Here is a 19,415-nt window from a genome sequence, read left to right on the forward strand (position 1 = left end):
TCGATTTCTTCCTTTCCTTCTTCTGACACTCAATTTCTGAACTTGCCCTTGTGATTCTTACATCTACTTTTCATTTATTTTTTACCTTTAACATAACTATCTTACCTGAAAAAACCGCAAGCTCTAGAGATTTCCAGTGGCTGTTCCACTCATAAGCCGCCCACAGCATGAGGCTCACTGGCCACACCCCCACATTGAACCGTTTGAATGTTACTCCTATACTACTGATGCAAAATGAACACACTGTGCATTGCACAAGTGCCTTGTTCAATGCACAGAAACCTGCAGAATACAGCCAGCCTAGGGAGCCAGGTCTGCACATCTTCCGTAAGGATGGCTGGGTGATGGCAGCCTTTGTTTGGCAGTTGGTGGCTTCTGGCTGTGTCCACTCCCCACGAGCATGAGGAGATTGCCAGGGCAGAGTAACAAGTGGAAACAATTCCCACAAGCCTCAGTAGGCATCTGCTAACATCCCAGTGGCCACAGCAAAATCACATGTCCAAATGTGGATGTAAAGTGCAGAAAAAATTAGGTCTATTCCTTCACTGAAGGGAACTGTATGTAAGGGGCCCTGCCCTGCAGGAGGGCTGAGGACTCAGAGGGGTGAAAACTTGAAGCCATTAGGGTGATCAGCCTATTGCATTTAACTTTATCATTTCTTCAAACCTCAGTTTCCTATCCAAAAAATTGTACTTTACCAACTCTATATAATTGCTAGTTTTAAAATTCTGTATCTTCCCTCTGGATAATTGTCAACATAAGCGCACCTACCATGTATGGATGAGGCAGCCTCTGTCGTCGGCGAGCCTAAGATGCCTCCGTCCCTCCTCCCACACAATCCCATCCCTGAGCTGATGGGCTTTTCTTACCTCTTGTGTTTGCAGACAATTCTTGTCCAAGTTTTATTTAACAGGTTAACATCCTTTTTCTTTCAAGCAGTTGTAAAGATTTTCCCTCTCAGACACCAATGTACCATCTGGATGTGAAGAAATCATTTTACCCAATCTGACTGAACTACACGGAGCTTACGACAGATTTTTGGACTCATTTGTAGGAAACTGTCAGCTTTTCTTCATGTCTTTCTTTTTTTTTTTTTTTTTTTTTGGTTTTTAGACCAAGCCCCCTCTAGAGGTTTTGTAGCACCGCACTGCTTTCAGCTCTCCTGTCTGAATTGCTCCTTTGTGTTCTTTAAAAGAATGCTTCCTGGTGCTCTGGAATGGGACAATTTCCCAAGCTATCATCTAGCATCTCCATCTCCAATCTATAATTTACACCAATTGAGCATTTTTGCAATAACTCTTTTACTTACAAGATTTCCAGATGGAACTCCCTGGACCTCACCTACTCTTTGACCATTCTCCCCATCTGCGTGAGGAGGTGTGTAGCCTGGGCTTGAGCATCTTCCGGTGCTCTGACTTTACAGAAGTCTGAGTATTCTCGGCCCGACTCACCTGTCAAGCTCCAGCATAGCTCGGCTCGGTCCTAGGTCCCCACCTTCCCTTCACTATGCTCTTCTTCCTCAAGGTAGTCAACAACTACTGGGAAGGAAGCCGGAGAGCCACACGGCAGCCTCTATCCATCCACAGGGGACAACTGCCCAAGTACCACCTCCAGCTTCATAAGCATTTTCTCGCTGCGCTGCTCACATTTCCACTTCCCTTTGGTCCACACAGATGCTCAGCTTTATCTGAGGCTGGTGAGACCTCGCTCTCTTAGCTTCCCGGCGGCAGCAGCAGCAGTTACATCACCGTGTTAGAAAGCGTGTACCAGTACACTGAAGTACTCTCAACACCGGCCCCACCCCAATGAAATAATTCACATATACATAACCCTAAACAAGCCAACACCTGACTACAGGCATCCTGTTCTATGTCTAGAAATTAAGCCTAAAAGGTGGAAAACACATTCCTTGGTGACACTGGTAACTGAACATAAACCGGATTTCAGTTCAAAGCCATTTAATCACTAGTATATTTAGGTAGTTTACTTCATTGTTGCTGCCTGAATTTGAATGCTTTTATGAAAACCTGGCTGTTTCTTATTAAAACTCCAAACGCTTCTTAAGGGGGGTGTTTGTGAAGAGGATGAATGACTTTGAGAAGAGCCCAAGCGTCGGGAACAGAGAAAAACATCGCTGTGTTTATTTAGAGAGCATTACCCCTCGGAGCCAGCGCTGGCACTAATGCATTCGACATTAGCGTGCCGCATCAGGAAACCCTGACTTTTTGGTGCCAAGGGGGTAATTAATATCAGTTCATGTTTTCAAAATGGCTGTGTTTATGTGGGAATGAGGCTGAGGACTAACGTGAAGAGCTTGAAGTACGAAACGCTTGCTGTGAAACAACATCTTGGGAGGGAAAGGAAGACTGAAATTAAGGAGCAGGAAAGTCTGTGTGAGAGGGAAGCCATGTCAGGCCCGAGAAGAAGGCCACCCTTCCCTGCTCTGAACTCACTCAGCGCTGACGGACAGCATCCCATAGTATGCTTAGAAGGATAGGAAAGAAAATCTGTGGTAGCTACAAACAAACAATATTTGGTCAACTGTAAGTCTTAAAAAGTTCTAAAACCTGATCATATGTATAGAATAGCATGTGAAGAATGAGACAATTCCTAAGTATTTTTCCACTATTAAGTTCATTTCCCCCTCCTCCTTGAGGCTACTTAGATAAGGCTTGCTTTAAACCTAAACTATTCCTACCTCACTTTTACAACTTCACAGGCTTTAAGCACCCCACTCAGCTATAAAATTAAATATAAGCTGTCTTTAAAAACAAACAAACAAACAATCGAACAAAGAAAAGCTGGCACATGATTACATGTGATTTACATTATGATTTACAATAAATTACACAGATAAATATGGGAAGCCAAAAAGTTAAACAACAGCAAGGACTAAGAATGAAGCAGAAGCCAAAATAAAAGTGAAAACTTCACAGGCTTTGAGGTCTTGCATAGAATTTCATCAAAGAAAACAAAGCAAGCTGTTCACAGACTTTACACAGTTACCAAAAATATTATATAACTCTTAAATTTATGGTATCACTATATTTAAATTGAGTAACTCTATGAAGCCAGACATCCCACTCACTCAAATGACACAGGACCCAACACCACTAGCCCAAGGGTGGCAACCCTTGGTACTCTCCACCACCACCCCCCCCCCCCCCCGCCACTTTTAAGGAAATGCACTCCAAGCAGGGCAGTGGTGGTGCATGCCTTTAATCCCAGCACTTGAGAAGCAGAGGCATGCAGATTTCTGAGTTTGAGGCCAGCCTGGTCTACAGAGTGAGTTCCAGGACAGCCAGGGCTACACAGAGAAACCCTATCTCAAAAAACCAAAAAAAAAAAAAAAAAAAATGCAGTCTAGACTTGCCCACAGGCCAGTCTTACAGAGTCAGTTTCTCAAACCAAGAGCCCTTCCCAAATGACTCTACCTGTAAAAACATCACAATTACCCACATTCTCAAATTATGGGCCCTATCAGAAAAACATTAAAAAATTCCAAGACTTTTTATTATGACTGTTATTTTTTTAATGTATATATGTGTGTATATCTGTAAAAGCGACTGTCCCATGCATAATGGCATATACTGAGGCTAGAAGATGTCAGATCCCTCAGAGTGGGAGTTATATGTAGGTTTTGAGCCACATGACATGATAGAGTCTGGGAATCAAACTTAGGTCCTCTGCAAGAGCAGCAAGCACTCCTGTTGAGCCATCTCTCCAGCCCTAAACCCTAAAACCTAGACGCATACTTACCCATAGATATAAAACATATATGCACATACAAAATTCAGGCATACACGTTTTTGTTTATATAAAAGTGTGTGTGTGTGTGTGTGTGTATGTATACACTATTCTCCTCTTCAACCTGCTTAGCTTACTGCACTCTACTGAACCAGTGGAAATTACATTGCATCATCTGCTTCTAAGACTCAAACTACTAAACTATAAAACAAGATTTTCTATCTGAGATTTGGATTAATAAACAATAAAAATTATAGAGATAATTAATTAGCAGGGTACAAAAAGAATCAAAGAGCTTCTAAATTTCAACAAGTGATAAATTTTAATGTGTTCTACACAGTCTATATAAAATATCTGAATGACTCCTACTGTTAAAAAGCTAGTCACTGTTTGCAAGTTGACAAGTAACTTTTTATCCAATAAAAGAAAATTATGGGAAAAGAACAATTTAGCTTTGAGGCAATAAAGTAGTTCTAGTTAAATGAACCTAGTTAGTCATTGCAATGTGTATTTAACACAGCTTACATTTATTTAAATTGCTAACAAAAGCAATAAAAGGGATCTCAACTCTCTGCAAGAGAATGACTTTCTTAATAGATGGTCAAACGGTGGTTATTTATACAGGGAAAGGGCTAACACCCTGAATTACACAAGTAATGTACATTATAAAAATGATAACAAATAGGAGGGTCGAGTCTGTGGATCTGCAGTGAGGGAGGTTGCAGGCATTTATTTAATACAATAGAAGATACCATAATCAGTTTCTAAAGTGACAGAAAGATCTTTAAGACATTAAAAGACCAAAATATGAACCCAGCACTTGAGAAATGAAATGCACATAAACAGCCAAGAGCACACACAAAGAACTCTGCTGGATAACTTAAGAAAACTCTTTCTGTAACAGGGAAAGAATGGAGTGGCAACTCGGAAAGGAGCCTCCTGAGTTAAAAAGAAAGAGAAAAGAAGTCACAAAACAGGGAAGCATAAGTCTCTCATCAGAAAGGAAATGGGGATATATATTCACATATATGTTGGCTTTATATCAAAAATCAAGTCAGAAAAATCTACCAGATCTTCAATAATCACCACCTTTTATATGAGTTATATAAAATGTTTATCACTTTTATGTAATTTACTTGTTAATCTTTTGTTTAACGTGAGAGAAAAGGCAGCAGTCTGAATGTAAAGCCTGCAAGACGATGTTGAACTGAATATTATTACTGAAAATACAGACTCTCGGAGCAAAAGAATTCTTAAAAAGCAAGGCATTTTGTAAAAAACGAGGAATCCTTCAGGTCCTTCCTGAAATATTTAAGAGCAAAGTAACAGTGCTCGCCTCTGCTTATGGGAAGGAGGACAGACAACAGAAGATCGGCCCGTGTGCTGAGTGAGTGGGGTGTGTAGCTGCACGTGGGGCACATGTCCCCACTCTCTGCAGGTCGCTGTGCCACCAGGCAAAGCTGCAGAATGACGCTAATAGTCACACACAATGGCACCAGCACACTTGGCAATTCGGAAACAGCCATGCTACTCGTTAGGATTCTACTTCTTGGATTTCATGGGATATTACAAAACTTATTATAATTCATTTGATAAAATAAAATTTCTACTTTTTTTCTATATGAAAATGTCAGCTTCGGTAGAAAAGCTGCCGGTGAAGTTATTGTTCTTACCAGGCACCAAAGGATTACGGTAATCTTTGTCACCACCAATTAAAAACTTTTACGAAACAGGACCGTTATAAAACAATTAAACCTTGCAAATGCACCAGTCTCCAGGAAGACAGTCCTGGAGGAAATTCTGCTTATTAAAATTGCAATTTTAGTTTCCATTAAAGGAGAATAAGACAACAGAAGATGGGTTGGCAAGACAAATTATTTCTTAATGTCAGTTGAGCTCATTTCAAATGAGATAACGTATCTCCACCAGGTTGGGATCAGCACAATTTTGTCTCTTCAACTCATTTATCTAATTCAGTCATCTTGATTATAGCTTCACGGACTTCATTTTCAGAGAAAGAATTCTGCAACAAACATCCTACACAACACGCTGATTACTGAACAGTTAATTCTAATTAACGTGGGCATGGCAAGAGAATATTGATCAAGTCCTAGAATGCAGACACCGTCTACTCGTGCCGGACTAGGAACCCAGAGTGCAGTCTCCAGACAAAACAGTAAGAGTCAAAGAGAGCTAATTTAAAGAAACAAATGAGAAAATTAAAATCACAAATAATTTATTCTTTCCTTAGAGTTGATACAGTTTTAAATAGCAATAAAGTACACAGTGGTGGAGAACCTGGCACAGAACTTACAAGCATCTCAGTCACAAGAAGGCTGTCCACGCCTCACCGGTTCACACTTGATGCCTATTTTCTACTGTCCAAGTTGAAGAACACCCTATACTCTGACCTTAAAAACACACACACTCTCATCCAGACACATTGAAATCCCTCCTCTGATTACAGTATGTTGACAACAGTACGCTTTGTTTCTTTGAATTTATGGCACTCCTGTTCTGTTTTCAGTTAGAAGTGGCAAAAACTAATTCAATTACAAAGATATGTTATATGCAGTCATATTCCCTGGATGCAGACAACTGTGAGGATACAGCAACTTACCTTTGGGCTAGATATTTTTAAAGTATGCTTAAATAGGATGTTTTTAGAAATCTCAGTACATGTTTTCTTGCCCCATGGCATATCCCCAAATTAAGTAAAATAATCAGTCTCAAATAATGATTAAGTATGTTGTGCTTAAAAACAAGAAACCGTAAAATGTCACCTGTCGGCTTTCAGTGCGAATCAGAAATGCCCATCAAAGCATTTTCCTCGTGCATTAAGTAAGATGAAGAGAGGAACACAAAGGCGCCCTTTGCTTATGCCCAAGTCAGAGCACAAGCGTGTGAAGTCTCCTGGACTCTCCCTGCTCCATGAACCAATCATGTTAATGTTAAGAAACAGTAAGGTGAGATCAATGCTGACTGCTCTCTGACGTGGTGAGCGCTCCCTGATTACAAGATAAAAACTTCCCGCTTCCTCCTTTTCTGTTATTGCTGTTTTAAGAGAGGCTTCCCTCTTTTTACACAAACCTGCCAAAGTTCACAGATGCAACATAATTATTGCCTTGCGTTTGAAAACAGTATTATAAACCATATTTACAAAAAGGTTTTAATGCACAAAACTGGAAGGCTTTTTAAAAAATGTCTTTGTACTCAAAAAACTATCACAGCGCCCTTGCTAATCTGGTAGATAAGAGAGAGGAGTCTCCTCTAAGAACTAACAGCGGGCCTGTGGTGGGCTTCTGCCTCCCCTCGCCTGTCTTCAGAGCACCACAGCACCGAGCATCTACCACACTCCACATTAACAGGGGTTCTGATTCTGCCCAGTGTGTAGTGTACCGCTTTGCATATTTATCACATGAAATAAACATAATAGACAAAATATCGCTGCTGTAAAAAGTGTACATTTCCCCCTTCCCCTTACAAAATAATCGGTGGAAAAGTATGAAACCCCCTGAAGCTCCGTGAACACACACACAGCTGCTCACACCTTTCAGGCTGTGACAGTCCATTTGGAACACAGTTCTGAAACGGCTGCAAATTCCTTATGTCAATGCATTTTCTGTCCAATGTTGCCATCTAGAGTAGAAACGTGAAATCAGGTGCATCGGTAGCTACTGAAGCCTTTACAAACTAAACCATAACAGCTACTTGCTGACGAAGCAGCCACTTAGCCAAAGGTTTTCCCAAAACCTAGCTGGAATGGAAGGAGTCTTCCCAGGGGGGGTATCCATGGTGCAGTGCTGTGACAATGTGGCTGCTAATAGGTACTGGCTATTGGAATGTAAGGACATTTTCACTGCTGGTAATTTCCATATTGTCCCTGAAAGATAAATTCGAAAAACAGAATTAGCCAACAGCTTAACCTAAGTTAGTTTAACACAGAAAATTACAAATATAATTTGCATATCATCATATCAGGAAAGTGACTATACATCCAATAAATACAAATGTTTATGTACTATCACTCTAATTTTCCTGACATTATACTCAAATGCAAACGGTTTGTACAGCCCACATCACCAGACGATTAGTACTTCAAAGCTGGACCCGGTAGCACACATGTGAAAGTCTTGGATTGGGCTGGGCTGGCAGGGAGAGTAGGTACATCTCAAAGCTTAATTAATGGTCAATGCAGTCAAAATGAAGTACTACAGACTCTGTGGTAAATGCACGCCTGCTCAAGCACGCGTGCGCACACACGCGCGTGCACACACAGACACACACAAACTTTAACCCTGTTGGTATCTTTACGCCTGCTGCAAGCCCTCTTTCAGACCAGTTTCCTTACCCATGAACTGAGAGAGGTAAACTGCAGCTCTGCACCAGATTCCCTTCCACCAAGGACTGATGATATTAAATCCTACCTTGTATCTATTATGATCCTGGCATGTCAGAGAGGATAGGAAACAGGGTTTTCCCTGCATGGCTTATGGCTGCAGTCCAAGCCACCATGGAGGTCAAAGAGAACTGCTTCAATCTAAAGGCTTGAGACCAAGAAGATAACGAAAGCTTGTCCCAAAATAAGTTAACTAGTGAACTGATTAATTAACACACCAAGTCTCAATACTGGTGGGTAATTCTCCCCTGGCAATGTGAAGTGAGATGCTAATAAAGAAAGTGAATTGCCCACAACTCACTGGGAAGGAAGGGGCCTGGGGAAGGCTTGGCTCAGGCCTGAAAACCTGAGCTCAGGACCCAGGGCTGGAAGGACTGAGTCCAGCACCATCTTCTGATCTCCATGGGGGCACCATGGTGCTGGAGTGCTCACGTGAGTATGTACACTCAAGGTCTTCACTTAAAAAGCTCTGATGTCTTCAGGTCACACTAATTCTTAGGGAGTTCCCTTTCCCTCCCTCTGGGAAAGGGTCTGCGTCATTTCCCTCTACTCTAGTCTCTAATAGTTTCTTGGGGCTTGTCTAGTTTGTTTTCCATGTGAGATCACTGTCCTATGTAGTGATGAACACAACTACTTATTGTGCTGTAGCTGTGGTTGATACAGGTTAGGAGGCAATCCTTCTGGACAGTGTCTGTCCCGATGCTCTCTATGCTGCGGTGACAGCTCTGCAAACGCATCAGTGTGTCTAGCTTTGTCACCATTGAGTTGCTGTCACCTAGAAGGCAGTAACACACAGGCTGCAAGGAGTGAAGGGAGGCAGCAGGCCAGCAGTGACTCAAGCTAAACACACAGCTACCATGTGACATCCACACGTAGGTATTTAGATGAAAAAAATTAATGTGTCCACAAAGAATTGAACCTGGCTGTTCAGGTACTTTAACTGAAACTGGGTAGAAAGCCTTATCAAAGAGTACTAGTCAACTATAAAGAATTGTTCATGGTCACAACAATAAGAGCAAATATCAAAACAATTATGGCCAATAAAAGAAGTCCGACTGAGCTTGCAAGAGGGTTTTGCAGGGGCATCTGCTACCAAGTCTGATGACCTGAGTTCAATTCCCAGGACCCACAGATGGGAGAACTGACTATCATAAGTCGTCTTTTGACCTTCACACACACACACACTATAAATTTATAGTGACAGCCTATCAGCAGACATGTAGGGAGAGTCTCAATGGATGCAGTGGTGATTTTAAAGGGGTCAGGGGCACAGAAACCGTGGGGCACGATGATTCATTATTTTGGTTTTGATAATGACATCATAGGCATACAGTTAAAAGACACTAAACGGTACAACTTTTTTTTGTTGTTGTTTTTTTTTTTTTTCCCAGACAGGGTTTCTCTGTGTAGCCCTGGCTGTCCTGGAACTCACTTTGTAGACCAGGCTGGCCTCGAACTCAGAAATCCACCTGCCTCTGCCTCCCAAGTGCTGGGATTAAAGGCGTGTACCACCACGCCCGGCTTAAACTGTACAACTTTGATGTGTAGATTGTTACATGTAAATTAAACCTTAAGAGAGTTATTCTGTTTGTGGTTTTTGAGACAGTCTCATATAGACAAGTCTAGCCTCCAACTCACTACTGTCCTGGAGGATGACCTTGAACTCAGGATCTACTGTGTCTCTACAATAGAGACAGGAAGACCAAGTAATCCAAGGTGGGTGTTCACTATTGTAGCCATCTGACAAAGCCAGGTGGGAGGGACTGCAGATAGAGGGGGCAGTTCCAGGTACCAGGAGTTGCCAAAAAAAAAAAAACCAAAAACCAACAACAAACCCCAAAAAACCAAAAAACCAAAATGGTTCTGAGAGAGCCTGACGCACATCAGGGAGAGCAGGAGGCCAGTGTGAGGCAAGAGGAATAAGGAGGGCAGCTGCGCATGCTGTAGCCACAGCTGGGCTGTATGGCAGGAGACTGGAAAGAGTTAGCTCTCTCTTCCCAGGCCCAACATACAAACCTAACACTTCTCAACACTGTAGCCACCACTGATGGGAAAGTGGCAGAACTTGACTGTTATTAAAAGATCACTCCAGGTCCTGTGTAGAGAACAGACTCTAGATAGGGCAGGATGGAATCAGCTAAGCCAGGAAGGACAAATGACAGTTACAGTTTTGAAAAAGAGAAGGTTTTGAAAAAAAGCTAGTAGATACAGTTTTAAGGAGAGGTAATGAAATCTGTTGCTTGATTCAATGTTCACTCATGGGGGTAGGGGGTGGGAGGGGGAGGTGTGTTAGCTGAGGCTAACAAGACTGTCAGGCCAAGGAACTGTTTCCAGAGACAGAGAGCACAAATGTACCTTGAAGAGGTAGAGGTAGGTGCTCACTCTCTATTTCCCACTGTAACTATATAAACTGCCACGACAACTTTTATCACTATTGTGCTGAACAATCTACGTTGGTTTTTCATTCCCTCATCCAACCTCAAAAATACATAGATCAGAAGCTAGACAGGCATGGGTTGTAACTCCCGAGCTCCAGAGGCACAGACAAAAGAAGGATCTTACAGCAAGCCGGTTGGCTAGACCAAAGGAACTGGGATGCTCTGAGTTCAACTCAGAGACCCTGCCTCAGTCAGCATACAGACAGATGAAGACACACCACACACATTCTAAACACAACAAGTCAGCCAGTGTCTTGTGTAGGATGAAGTGTGAAGCAGGATTGTTCAGGAACTTGACTACCTAAGTGCTCTACCTTGCAGTTCAGGCGGACCATGGTATAAAAGAGGAGGCAGACTATTGAGAAGGATGTGGTTTCCCTAATTTCTTTCTCAGCCTGTTTATCCTTTGTGTACAGGAAGGCCATTGATTTGTTTGAGTTAATTTTATATCCAGCTACTTCACAAAAACTGTTTATCAGGTTTAGGAGTTCTCTGGAGGAATTTTTAGGGTCACTTATATATACTATCATATCATCTGCAAAAAGTGATATTTTGACTTCTTTCTTTCCAATTTGTATCCCCTTGACCTCCTTTTGTTGTCGAATTGCTCTGGCTAGGACTTCAAGTACTATATTGAATAGGGAGGGAGAAAGTGGGCAGCTTTGTCTAGTCCCTGATTTTAGTGGGATTGCTTCCAGCTTCTCTTCATTTACTTTGATGTTGGCTACTAGTTTGCTGTAGATTGCTTTTATTATGTTTAGGTATGGGCCTTGAATTCACATGATATGTACTCACTGATAAGTGGATATTAGCCCAGAAACTTAGAATACCCAAGATACACTTTGTAAAACACATGAAAGTCAAGAAGAAGGAAGACCAAATTGTGGACACTTCGCCCCTTCTTAGAATTGGGAACAAAACACCCATGAAAGGAGTTACAGAGACAAAGTTTGGAGCTGAGACAAAAGGATGGACCATCTAGAGACTGCGGCACCCGGGGATCCATCCCATAACCAGTCACCAAACGTAGACACTATTGCATACGGCAGAAAGATTTTGCTGATATAGCTGTCTCTTGTGAGGCTATGCCAGTGCCTGGCAAACACAGAAGTGGATGCTCACAGTTATCTATAGGATGGAACACAGGGCCCCCAATGGAGAAGCTAGAGAAAGCACCCAAGGAGCTGAAGGGGTCTGCAACCCTATAGAAGGAACAACAATATGAACTAACCAGTACCCCCAGAGCTCGTGTCTCTAGCTGCGTATGTAGCAGAGGATGGCCTAGTCGGCCATCATTGGGAGGAGAGGCCCTTGGTCTTGCAAAGATTATATGCCCTAGTACAGGGGAATGCCAGGGCCAGGAAGCAGGAGTGGGTAGGTTGGGGAGCAGGGTGGGGAGGAGGGTATAGGGGACTTTCAGGATAGCATTTGAAATGTAAATGAAGAAAATACCTAATAAAAAATTGGAAAAAGAAAAAAAAAAAGAAGAGGAGGAGGCAGAGGCAGAGAAGTGCTGAATGACAGAAGCAGGAAGATGGAGACATCCGCTCTAGAAGCCGGCAGCATTCATCTGTCTGTCTTAGCTGCACACCACTTTTTCAAGAACAACTCGAGTCTCACCTTTTAAAATACATCAAGTTATCTAATCTGGTTTTAATTTTTAAAGCACTTTTCTTAGATTATGCATATCCGTGTGTTTCTGTGTATGGGTACAGTGCACACACGTGACACAGTCAGATCCCCTTGGAAGCAGGAAGCAAAAGTGGCTGTGAGTCACCTGACATACTGCTGGAAACTGACCTTGGGTCTCTGCCAGGAGAGCAAGTGCTCTTAACAGCTGAGCCATCTCCCTAGGACCCTCATCAGGTCTTTTAAAAGTAACTTAACTATGCAAAAATAATTTTACTTCTTAGACAGACTTTATTTCTGGGCTGGAGAGATGGCCCAGTAGTTAAGAGCAATGGCTGCTAATCCAGAGGACCTGAACTCAATTCCCAGCACTCACACGGCAGCTCCCAAGTGCCTGTAACTGCAGTTTCAGGGAACCTAGTGTGGCCTTCGGACCTTCCCAGGCACTGTACACAGAGTACAATTTCTGCCCTCTCCCCCACTCTGCTCTGCACAGAAGCAGGCACGCTCATGCACCTCACCCTTCCCGTGTCTGTCTCTTGTCCTCACTTACAGACCAAGTGCCGGTACAAAGGGCTGCAGGCCTGACAGACAGACAGACAGACAGACAGAGCAGGAAACACTGCTTGCAGCTCTAGTGCCAGTTACAGCATCCTCAAACTGTGCCATCTTCTACACTAGCCTCAGACCCCTGACTTATGAATTACACACAGTCCCATGTTCCTAACTCCCCCATGTTAGTACCTTACAAGCAGTGAATGTATTAAGATGTCCTCACTGCAAAGTCACTGCACAAACCTGAAACATTCCGAGGTCTATAGTCATTCCTAGAGCAAGTCAGAACAACCACGGGCATCCCTATGTGCCTAGGCGCACAATCCAAGTCTGTGGAGTCTGATTAAAAAGAGAAAAACTCAGATGAATACTATCAGGTTCTAGGGAATCTTATCTTAGGATAAGACACATTTCAACATCTGAAATTGAGGGTAGAGAAAAAACACTTGGCGATAGAAACACTTGTGGAAGTGTGAGCAGGGAACTTGGAACACAAAGAGCTCCGACAGCAAGTCCAAGTATGCGGGGTGAGCTGCACTGGGGAACAGAGGAAAGCACAGGCAGAGTTCACTAATGAGGGACACTAGAGAAGTACCGATGACAGTGTGTCCGGGGACAATGAGCTGCTGTTGTACTTCAAGCTTTTACAATCAAGAGTGATTGTTATTCAACTGTGCTGGTCTTCTCAAATATCTTAAAATACTAATTAGAGTGTAGTAGTGGCTAGCAATCATGAGAAGGGGGCTACATGTGATTCCTCATGGTTGAAATTCCAGTTCATGGAACCTGACAGATCATGGGTTCAAAACAACAACATAGTGAAATCTTGACTCAGAAGTCCACAGAAATGAAGAACAGTGTGGTAACTCCACGGCTGGTAGGCAACTTACCTGGTCGTACCCATAAGGCCTCTGCTGGGGTGGCTGCGGTGGTCCTGGCTGTGCTGGTCTATAGCCCCCGTACTGCTGCCCTTGGCCCTGAGGATAATTAGGATACTGAGGACCTGGACCGCCCTGTGAAGGACCTGCAAGACAAGATCAACAAGCACGCAGGTAAAGCTAGAAAGAGTCTCCACGATTTCAGCAATAATTTCAAACAGATGTCACTAAATTCTTGTATCTAAACTGAAAGGGCAGTCAGTCACTTTTGCACAGTGAGATCAAAGCTAATGACTGTAGTAAAAACAAAATAGGGGCTGCTGCTTCAGTGAAATGACTAGGACTATGATAAGGCAGGCTCAGGAAGCAATGGCCCACAGTAACCCCTCAATAATAACTAAGTTATGATCGATGGGTTAGCCAGGATCAGGTACTGGTTCTATAACACAGAAGTAGGCCCAAATGACATAATTTCTGACTAAAGTTGTGAAAACAATGACATACTAATTGTGCGATTAAATTTACATTTGAAATCATCAAAATGGTAGGGCTGTACCACCATCAATAAACTTATATCAACAGAATTTTAAATCAAAAATGAATGACTCAAAAAGCCACAAGCTGTAATGTGAAAAAAAGCTGAGTGAAAAGTTACACTTTGAAGGCTGCAGATATGGCTCTGTAGCTCCAGTTCCAGGGATCCATGCCCACTTCTGACCTTCTGAAACACTGAGCACACACGTGGTACACATACAAAACACCCACCCCTGTGAAATACAATTAAATTTTAGAAGAGAATTTCCACACTGAGAATCAAGTATTGTTAATAGTGTAACTGTCCCTATGGGAGAGACCGCCTCTATTAAGCAAGCATGTCCGCTTTAGAAATTCAACTAAGACAGCTGAGAGCGATTTCTCCAGCGGAAGCTCATGACTTGGACACTTCAGTGTCTTCCCCAACAGCCACTTAAGACTAGCCATAAAAACAATGACTGCACCGGGCAGTGGTGGCACACGCCTTTAATTCCAGCACTTGGGAGGCAGAGGCAGGTGGATTTCTGAGTTCGAGGCCAGCCTGGTCTACAAAGTGAGTTCCAAGACAGCCAGGGCTATACAGAGAAAACCTGTCTCAAAAAACAAAACAAAACAAAACAAAACAAAACAAAACAAAACCAATGTCTGCAGAGAAACTCAGAAGAGAATAATCAACTTTCAACTTCAAATAAATTCTACCAGATTATTCAATTATTGAATATCAAATTATTAAAACACCAACCTAGAAGACAGTTTGACCAGTAAGGCCTCTAAATGAGCACAATGGGGAGGTCTCCTTTAGGATTCCTGCTATTCAACAAATCAGTAAGTATTTAAAGAAAATTTTTCTGTCTTTTCCAAGTGAAAACTGTTTTTCTCAGGTTAGTATATTTAGCTCATTTAGTGACATCAAATTTGTTTTCATGTACTTGTGATAAAATTTATCTCACGTACAAAAGTCATGAAAAGGAAATGCCATTCAGAAAAGGCAAGAAAGCCCATGGATAAGTCCTAGCCGTCATACACACCTAGACTTCTCTTCATTGGGAAGAGATCCGATGCCCCATCAGTTAGTGGTAATGCCCTTGCTACGGGACACAAGAATCTCAGCTTCTTCATAGGCAGACAAAGACAGTGCCAGAAAGCAGACACGCTTACACCAACGCCCAAAGCACTTACTCACAAGAAAGCAGACACGCTTACACCAACGGCCAAAGCACTTACTCACAAGAAAGAGAACAGTTAGCAAGAAGGCACACCCATACTGACAAACTGTTGCTGCAGACTACCCACGCCTCACTCTCTACACATAAAGTGGTGGACGTTGCCTAGATGTAAGACTGGATAGGTGGGTGGATGGACAGACAGATACAGAACCGAAGAAAAATATTTAAAGTCAGACATTGTAATAGATTTTTTGGTGTTGAAAATAAATCCAGGGCCATGTGCACACCAAGAAGAGGAAGCAGACAGCACTATGAATATTTTACAGGAAATACCGCTGTACATTCTCCTAAACGCTGTAGGATACACGAATTCAGTAAAGACACCCTTAGCAGTGCTTTTAGCTAGAACAACAAACATTGTCTTTATTTATCTGAATAATCTTTTGCTCTGCACTAAAAAACGGTACTTTTTATAGTGAGTTACTTATGTACCTAATTATCACTTATCTGAGCTCATAACAGATGCAAAAATCCATTCTTCTCATTTTTAAATTGTCACCTTACCACTGAACAATGAACCAACCATCTTTAGTCTGTAGTTCTTTCGAAACAGATATTATTAGTTTATTTAAGGGTAACACCTGCATGTATGTGTCCTTGATTATGGTATGTGTTCACATGTATGTGTATGCTCATTCTAAGTCTCTGCCTTATTTTTTGAGACACACTCCTGGTAGCTGAGTCTTTGGGTAGAAGTAACTGGCCAGAGGCCCCAAGGACCCTCACCTCTGCTTCTCTGCCTCTGCCCCTCTGCCCTTCTGCAGTGCTCTGGCTAAAGAGGTGTAGTTTTCAGGTGGGTGCTGGGGCTCTGACTCAGGTCCTCATGCGTGTGTAATAAACACTTTTACCAACTTGGTTATTTTCCCATGCCTTTAAAAAGAACACTTGAAATCAAGACTATAATGGCAGACTGGGCTAAAATTATGCTTATAAAATGGTAACGGCTGGAGAGGCAGATGATGCCATGGGTAAGGGCACTTGCCACCAAACCTGGTAACCTGAGGTCAATTTCCAGGACACACATGGTGGAAAGAAGTGACTCACACAGGCTACCCTCTGACTTCTACGTGTGCACTGTGCTCCATGTGAGCACGTGTACATGTTTACACACACACACACACACACACACACACACACACACACACACACACACACCACTTTCTCTAAACAGATAAACAGATGATTAACATTTAAAATAAAAGTTAAATGCCATGTCTGTATTTCAGAAGACCTCTTGCCACGTCTTCTGGTAGACAACAGACTGAAGATGCTCACCGTAGCTCTGCTGCTGCCCTGGGTATCCCTGCTGCCCCGGGTACTGCTGCTGCTGGGCTGGGTATCCTTGCTGTGGAGGTGGTCCCTGGTAAGCGTCTTGCTGTTGGCCATACTGGGAGTTTCCTACAGAAGAAATGGAGAAGAGGAGCGCAAAGTCCTGAGAAGTCTGCTGAATTAACGATTTTGGTATTTCCCTCTAAGATGCACAGCCAACAATACAAGAACAAAAGGAAATGCCATATTGATTTTTTTAAAAAACTTAACAAAACAAAGAAAAAACTCAAACCAAACAGAAGGATTTCGGCCAAACAAACTGCAGTTTAAGCCAATTGTGCAAGGTTGAACTGCAGCTCTTTCAGCGCCTCTGCCATTACGAGCATTACAGTTACTGGAGCATCACAGGCCTAAGATCATGACTATGCTAAATAAAATAAAAAAGACAAAATTAAAGACAGCTACAAGAGCACACACTAGCTACACAAGGTCAGCAAGCTGTTCCCTACAGGCTCTATGCTGAGATGTAAATAATACATATGCATACACGCACACACGGACACACTCGCACACACGAAGGGTTGGGGGATGGGGTTGATGGATTTATGTTCAAAGAGTAAATTCCCACGGAGCAAAAAAGCATTTTTAAATGTTTTAGTCTTTTTACTGCTGTTAGAAATGACACATCATAGTTATACATTCTAAATCTTTGTAAGGTTGTTTGGGGGGCCCTGTAACTTTCCAGACAGCCAGCCACTAGTACTCTACAAGAGCTTTGCATGGGAGACGCTGTCCTATGCAAGAACTGCCATTCCTGGAGAAGGGATGTGCATGTGTACGTGTGAAGGTATATAGATACCTCCTTCGTAGTAATGTTGTGAGGATTCCTCATAAGGCCTATCGTAGCCTTGTTCAGGATACGACGGTTGCTGATAACCGTAATCATTATGACCTACATCAATTCGACAAGAGACAGGAAGAAACGTTAATGGCCACTGAGTGAAAAACCCTACAATTAAACTTTAAGATAAAACTGAAGAAAAAAAAAAGAAAAAGAAATGGAAATACATAAAAAAATTATCTTAATTGCATTAGCAAGTATTTACCAATGTGAATGCTTTCACTGTGAGATTATAAGCATACTATTTCAAGTCAAAGAGCAGTAGTCTTAGAAACGTTACACTCGTCCTCCAAACTATGATAGTCCTCACTGAGGACAAAAACCCTTACATCCTATTTTAAAAAAGAAAGTGAGAACATTTAGGCCTCTCACATGTAAGAAATTCGAGACCAATCAGAATGAACAAAGGATGGAAGTTATCATAGTTTATCAAACCCCTGTTCTACTGGACGCCATTTCTAGCACACACTAAAAACAATACAAAATATGAGGTCCTTGAGTTTGTACTCCGAAAAGAAGTGAAGTGAGTTTCTAACAACTCTAATAGTTTATTGCATCAAGTACAAGTGTTTCACAGTATTTTCAGATGCCAAAAAAAAAAAAGTCATTTTTTTTTTAAAGATATGGTCTCTCATCCTGGGTTCCTAGAGCTCGCTCTGCAGACCAGGCTGGCCTCAGACTCACAGGGACTCACCTGACTGGCACCCAAGTAAAAATGTATCTTATAATGCTGTCATTTAAAGCATCTTTAGAAATATTTCTAGAGTATTCTGCACATAAGAGTTCATAAAATTCATATTTCCTGAGTAATTTCTACCAGTAGACTATTTTTTTTTTAATTATTTAATGTTTCACTTAAAAACAAAATGTAGGAACTAATGCCTTCAGTTGCTAAATGGGTACTAGTGCTCCAGAAAGGCCTAGTTAGGACTGTAGTCACAAACACGTCACACGCACTGTGCTAGGATGAAAGCCTCTAAGAGCTGGCAATAGATGATCAACCAGCTTACTGTGGCCGTGGCCGGCTGAGATCAAAGTTCTATTGTGACCCAATCATGTCCGCTCACTTTAAGTGCTGCCCACAGCAGCTCTCTTGCTATCTTTAAAGGTCTGCAATGTGACAGCAAGACCACATGGCCCACAAGGACCAAAACCTTCACTGCCTGGCCCTTTGCAGAAAAACTCAGCCAAATACTCACCCATGTATTTATGGGCAAGATTATCTGGACCTGAGAGAAGATACTCAATTTTGCCTAAGGAAATGTAATTGTGGCTAAGACTCTGTACATGTCAAGGCCTACTATACATACATCTGTGAAACCATGGTACTACTTAGACTAAGAACAAGCTAACACGAGTAATAAACATTGAGTTTTAATAGTTACAAAAATAAGGTGCCTATTTTCAATAGAAAGGTTTAAAATAAGACAAAGTTCATATTTCAGGAAATGTTCAGGACCCAAAACCATTAAGTTCAACACAATTGCTTAAGATGTACTTTAAAGTTGATTTTAAAAGATCATTTATTCTCAGATTACTTATATTTACCAGATAGATGCCACCTTTGAAATCTTCTATGAATGTACTATTAATAAAGTCTAAATTTAAGAAAAAAAAGCTTAATCTATCCACAAAGAATTAAGGAGAGGAAAAAGCATCAATACTCTGAATAGCAACGGCGAGAAAACCTGAGATTAAAAGCACTCAGCTCTAAGCAGAGCTACGCAGCCATAGCACCGTCACTGACCGACGCTTCTTGTGTGGAGTCCTGGTGACTGTGTTTAGCACAGACATGCCTTTATGCCTTGTATGCTGACGAAAAGCAGCAGATGAAATGTC

The 19,415-nt window shown here is 42.0% G+C and overlaps 1 protein-coding gene across 5 annotated transcripts in view; it reads right to left on the bottom strand.

Moving 5' to 3' along the window:
* Nucleotides 1-5,966: 5,966 nt before the first annotated feature.
* Ss18 (SS18 subunit of BAF chromatin remodeling complex) overlaps nucleotides 5,967-19,415 on the bottom strand; it is a 56,042-nt gene continuing 42,593 nt past the window's right edge. For 3 of the 5 annotated variants that reach the window (XM_021150369.3, XM_021150367.3, XM_021150366.3), the window contains 3 exons: nucleotides 16,682-16,804; nucleotides 13,659-13,792; nucleotides 5,967-7,630 (listed from right to left, as the gene is read on the bottom strand). In XM_021150369.3, coding sequence (XP_021006028.1) covers nucleotides 7,604-7,630; nucleotides 13,659-13,792; nucleotides 16,682-16,804 — 284 coding nt within the window. In that variant the 3' untranslated portion in view covers nucleotides 5,967-7,603. Of the gene's footprint in view, nucleotides 7,631-13,658; nucleotides 13,793-16,681; nucleotides 16,805-17,534; nucleotides 17,628-19,415 lie in introns of all 5 variants that reach the window. The other 2 variants (XM_021150368.3, XM_021150365.3) reach the window with 1 other exon arrangement.

This window comes from Mus caroli, unplaced genomic scaffold, assembly GCF_978045245.1.
Source record: "Mus caroli unplaced genomic scaffold, Mus_caroli_1 scaffold_19, whole genome shotgun sequence".
Taxonomy (NCBI): Eukaryota; Metazoa; Chordata; class Mammalia; order Rodentia; family Muridae; genus Mus; species Mus caroli.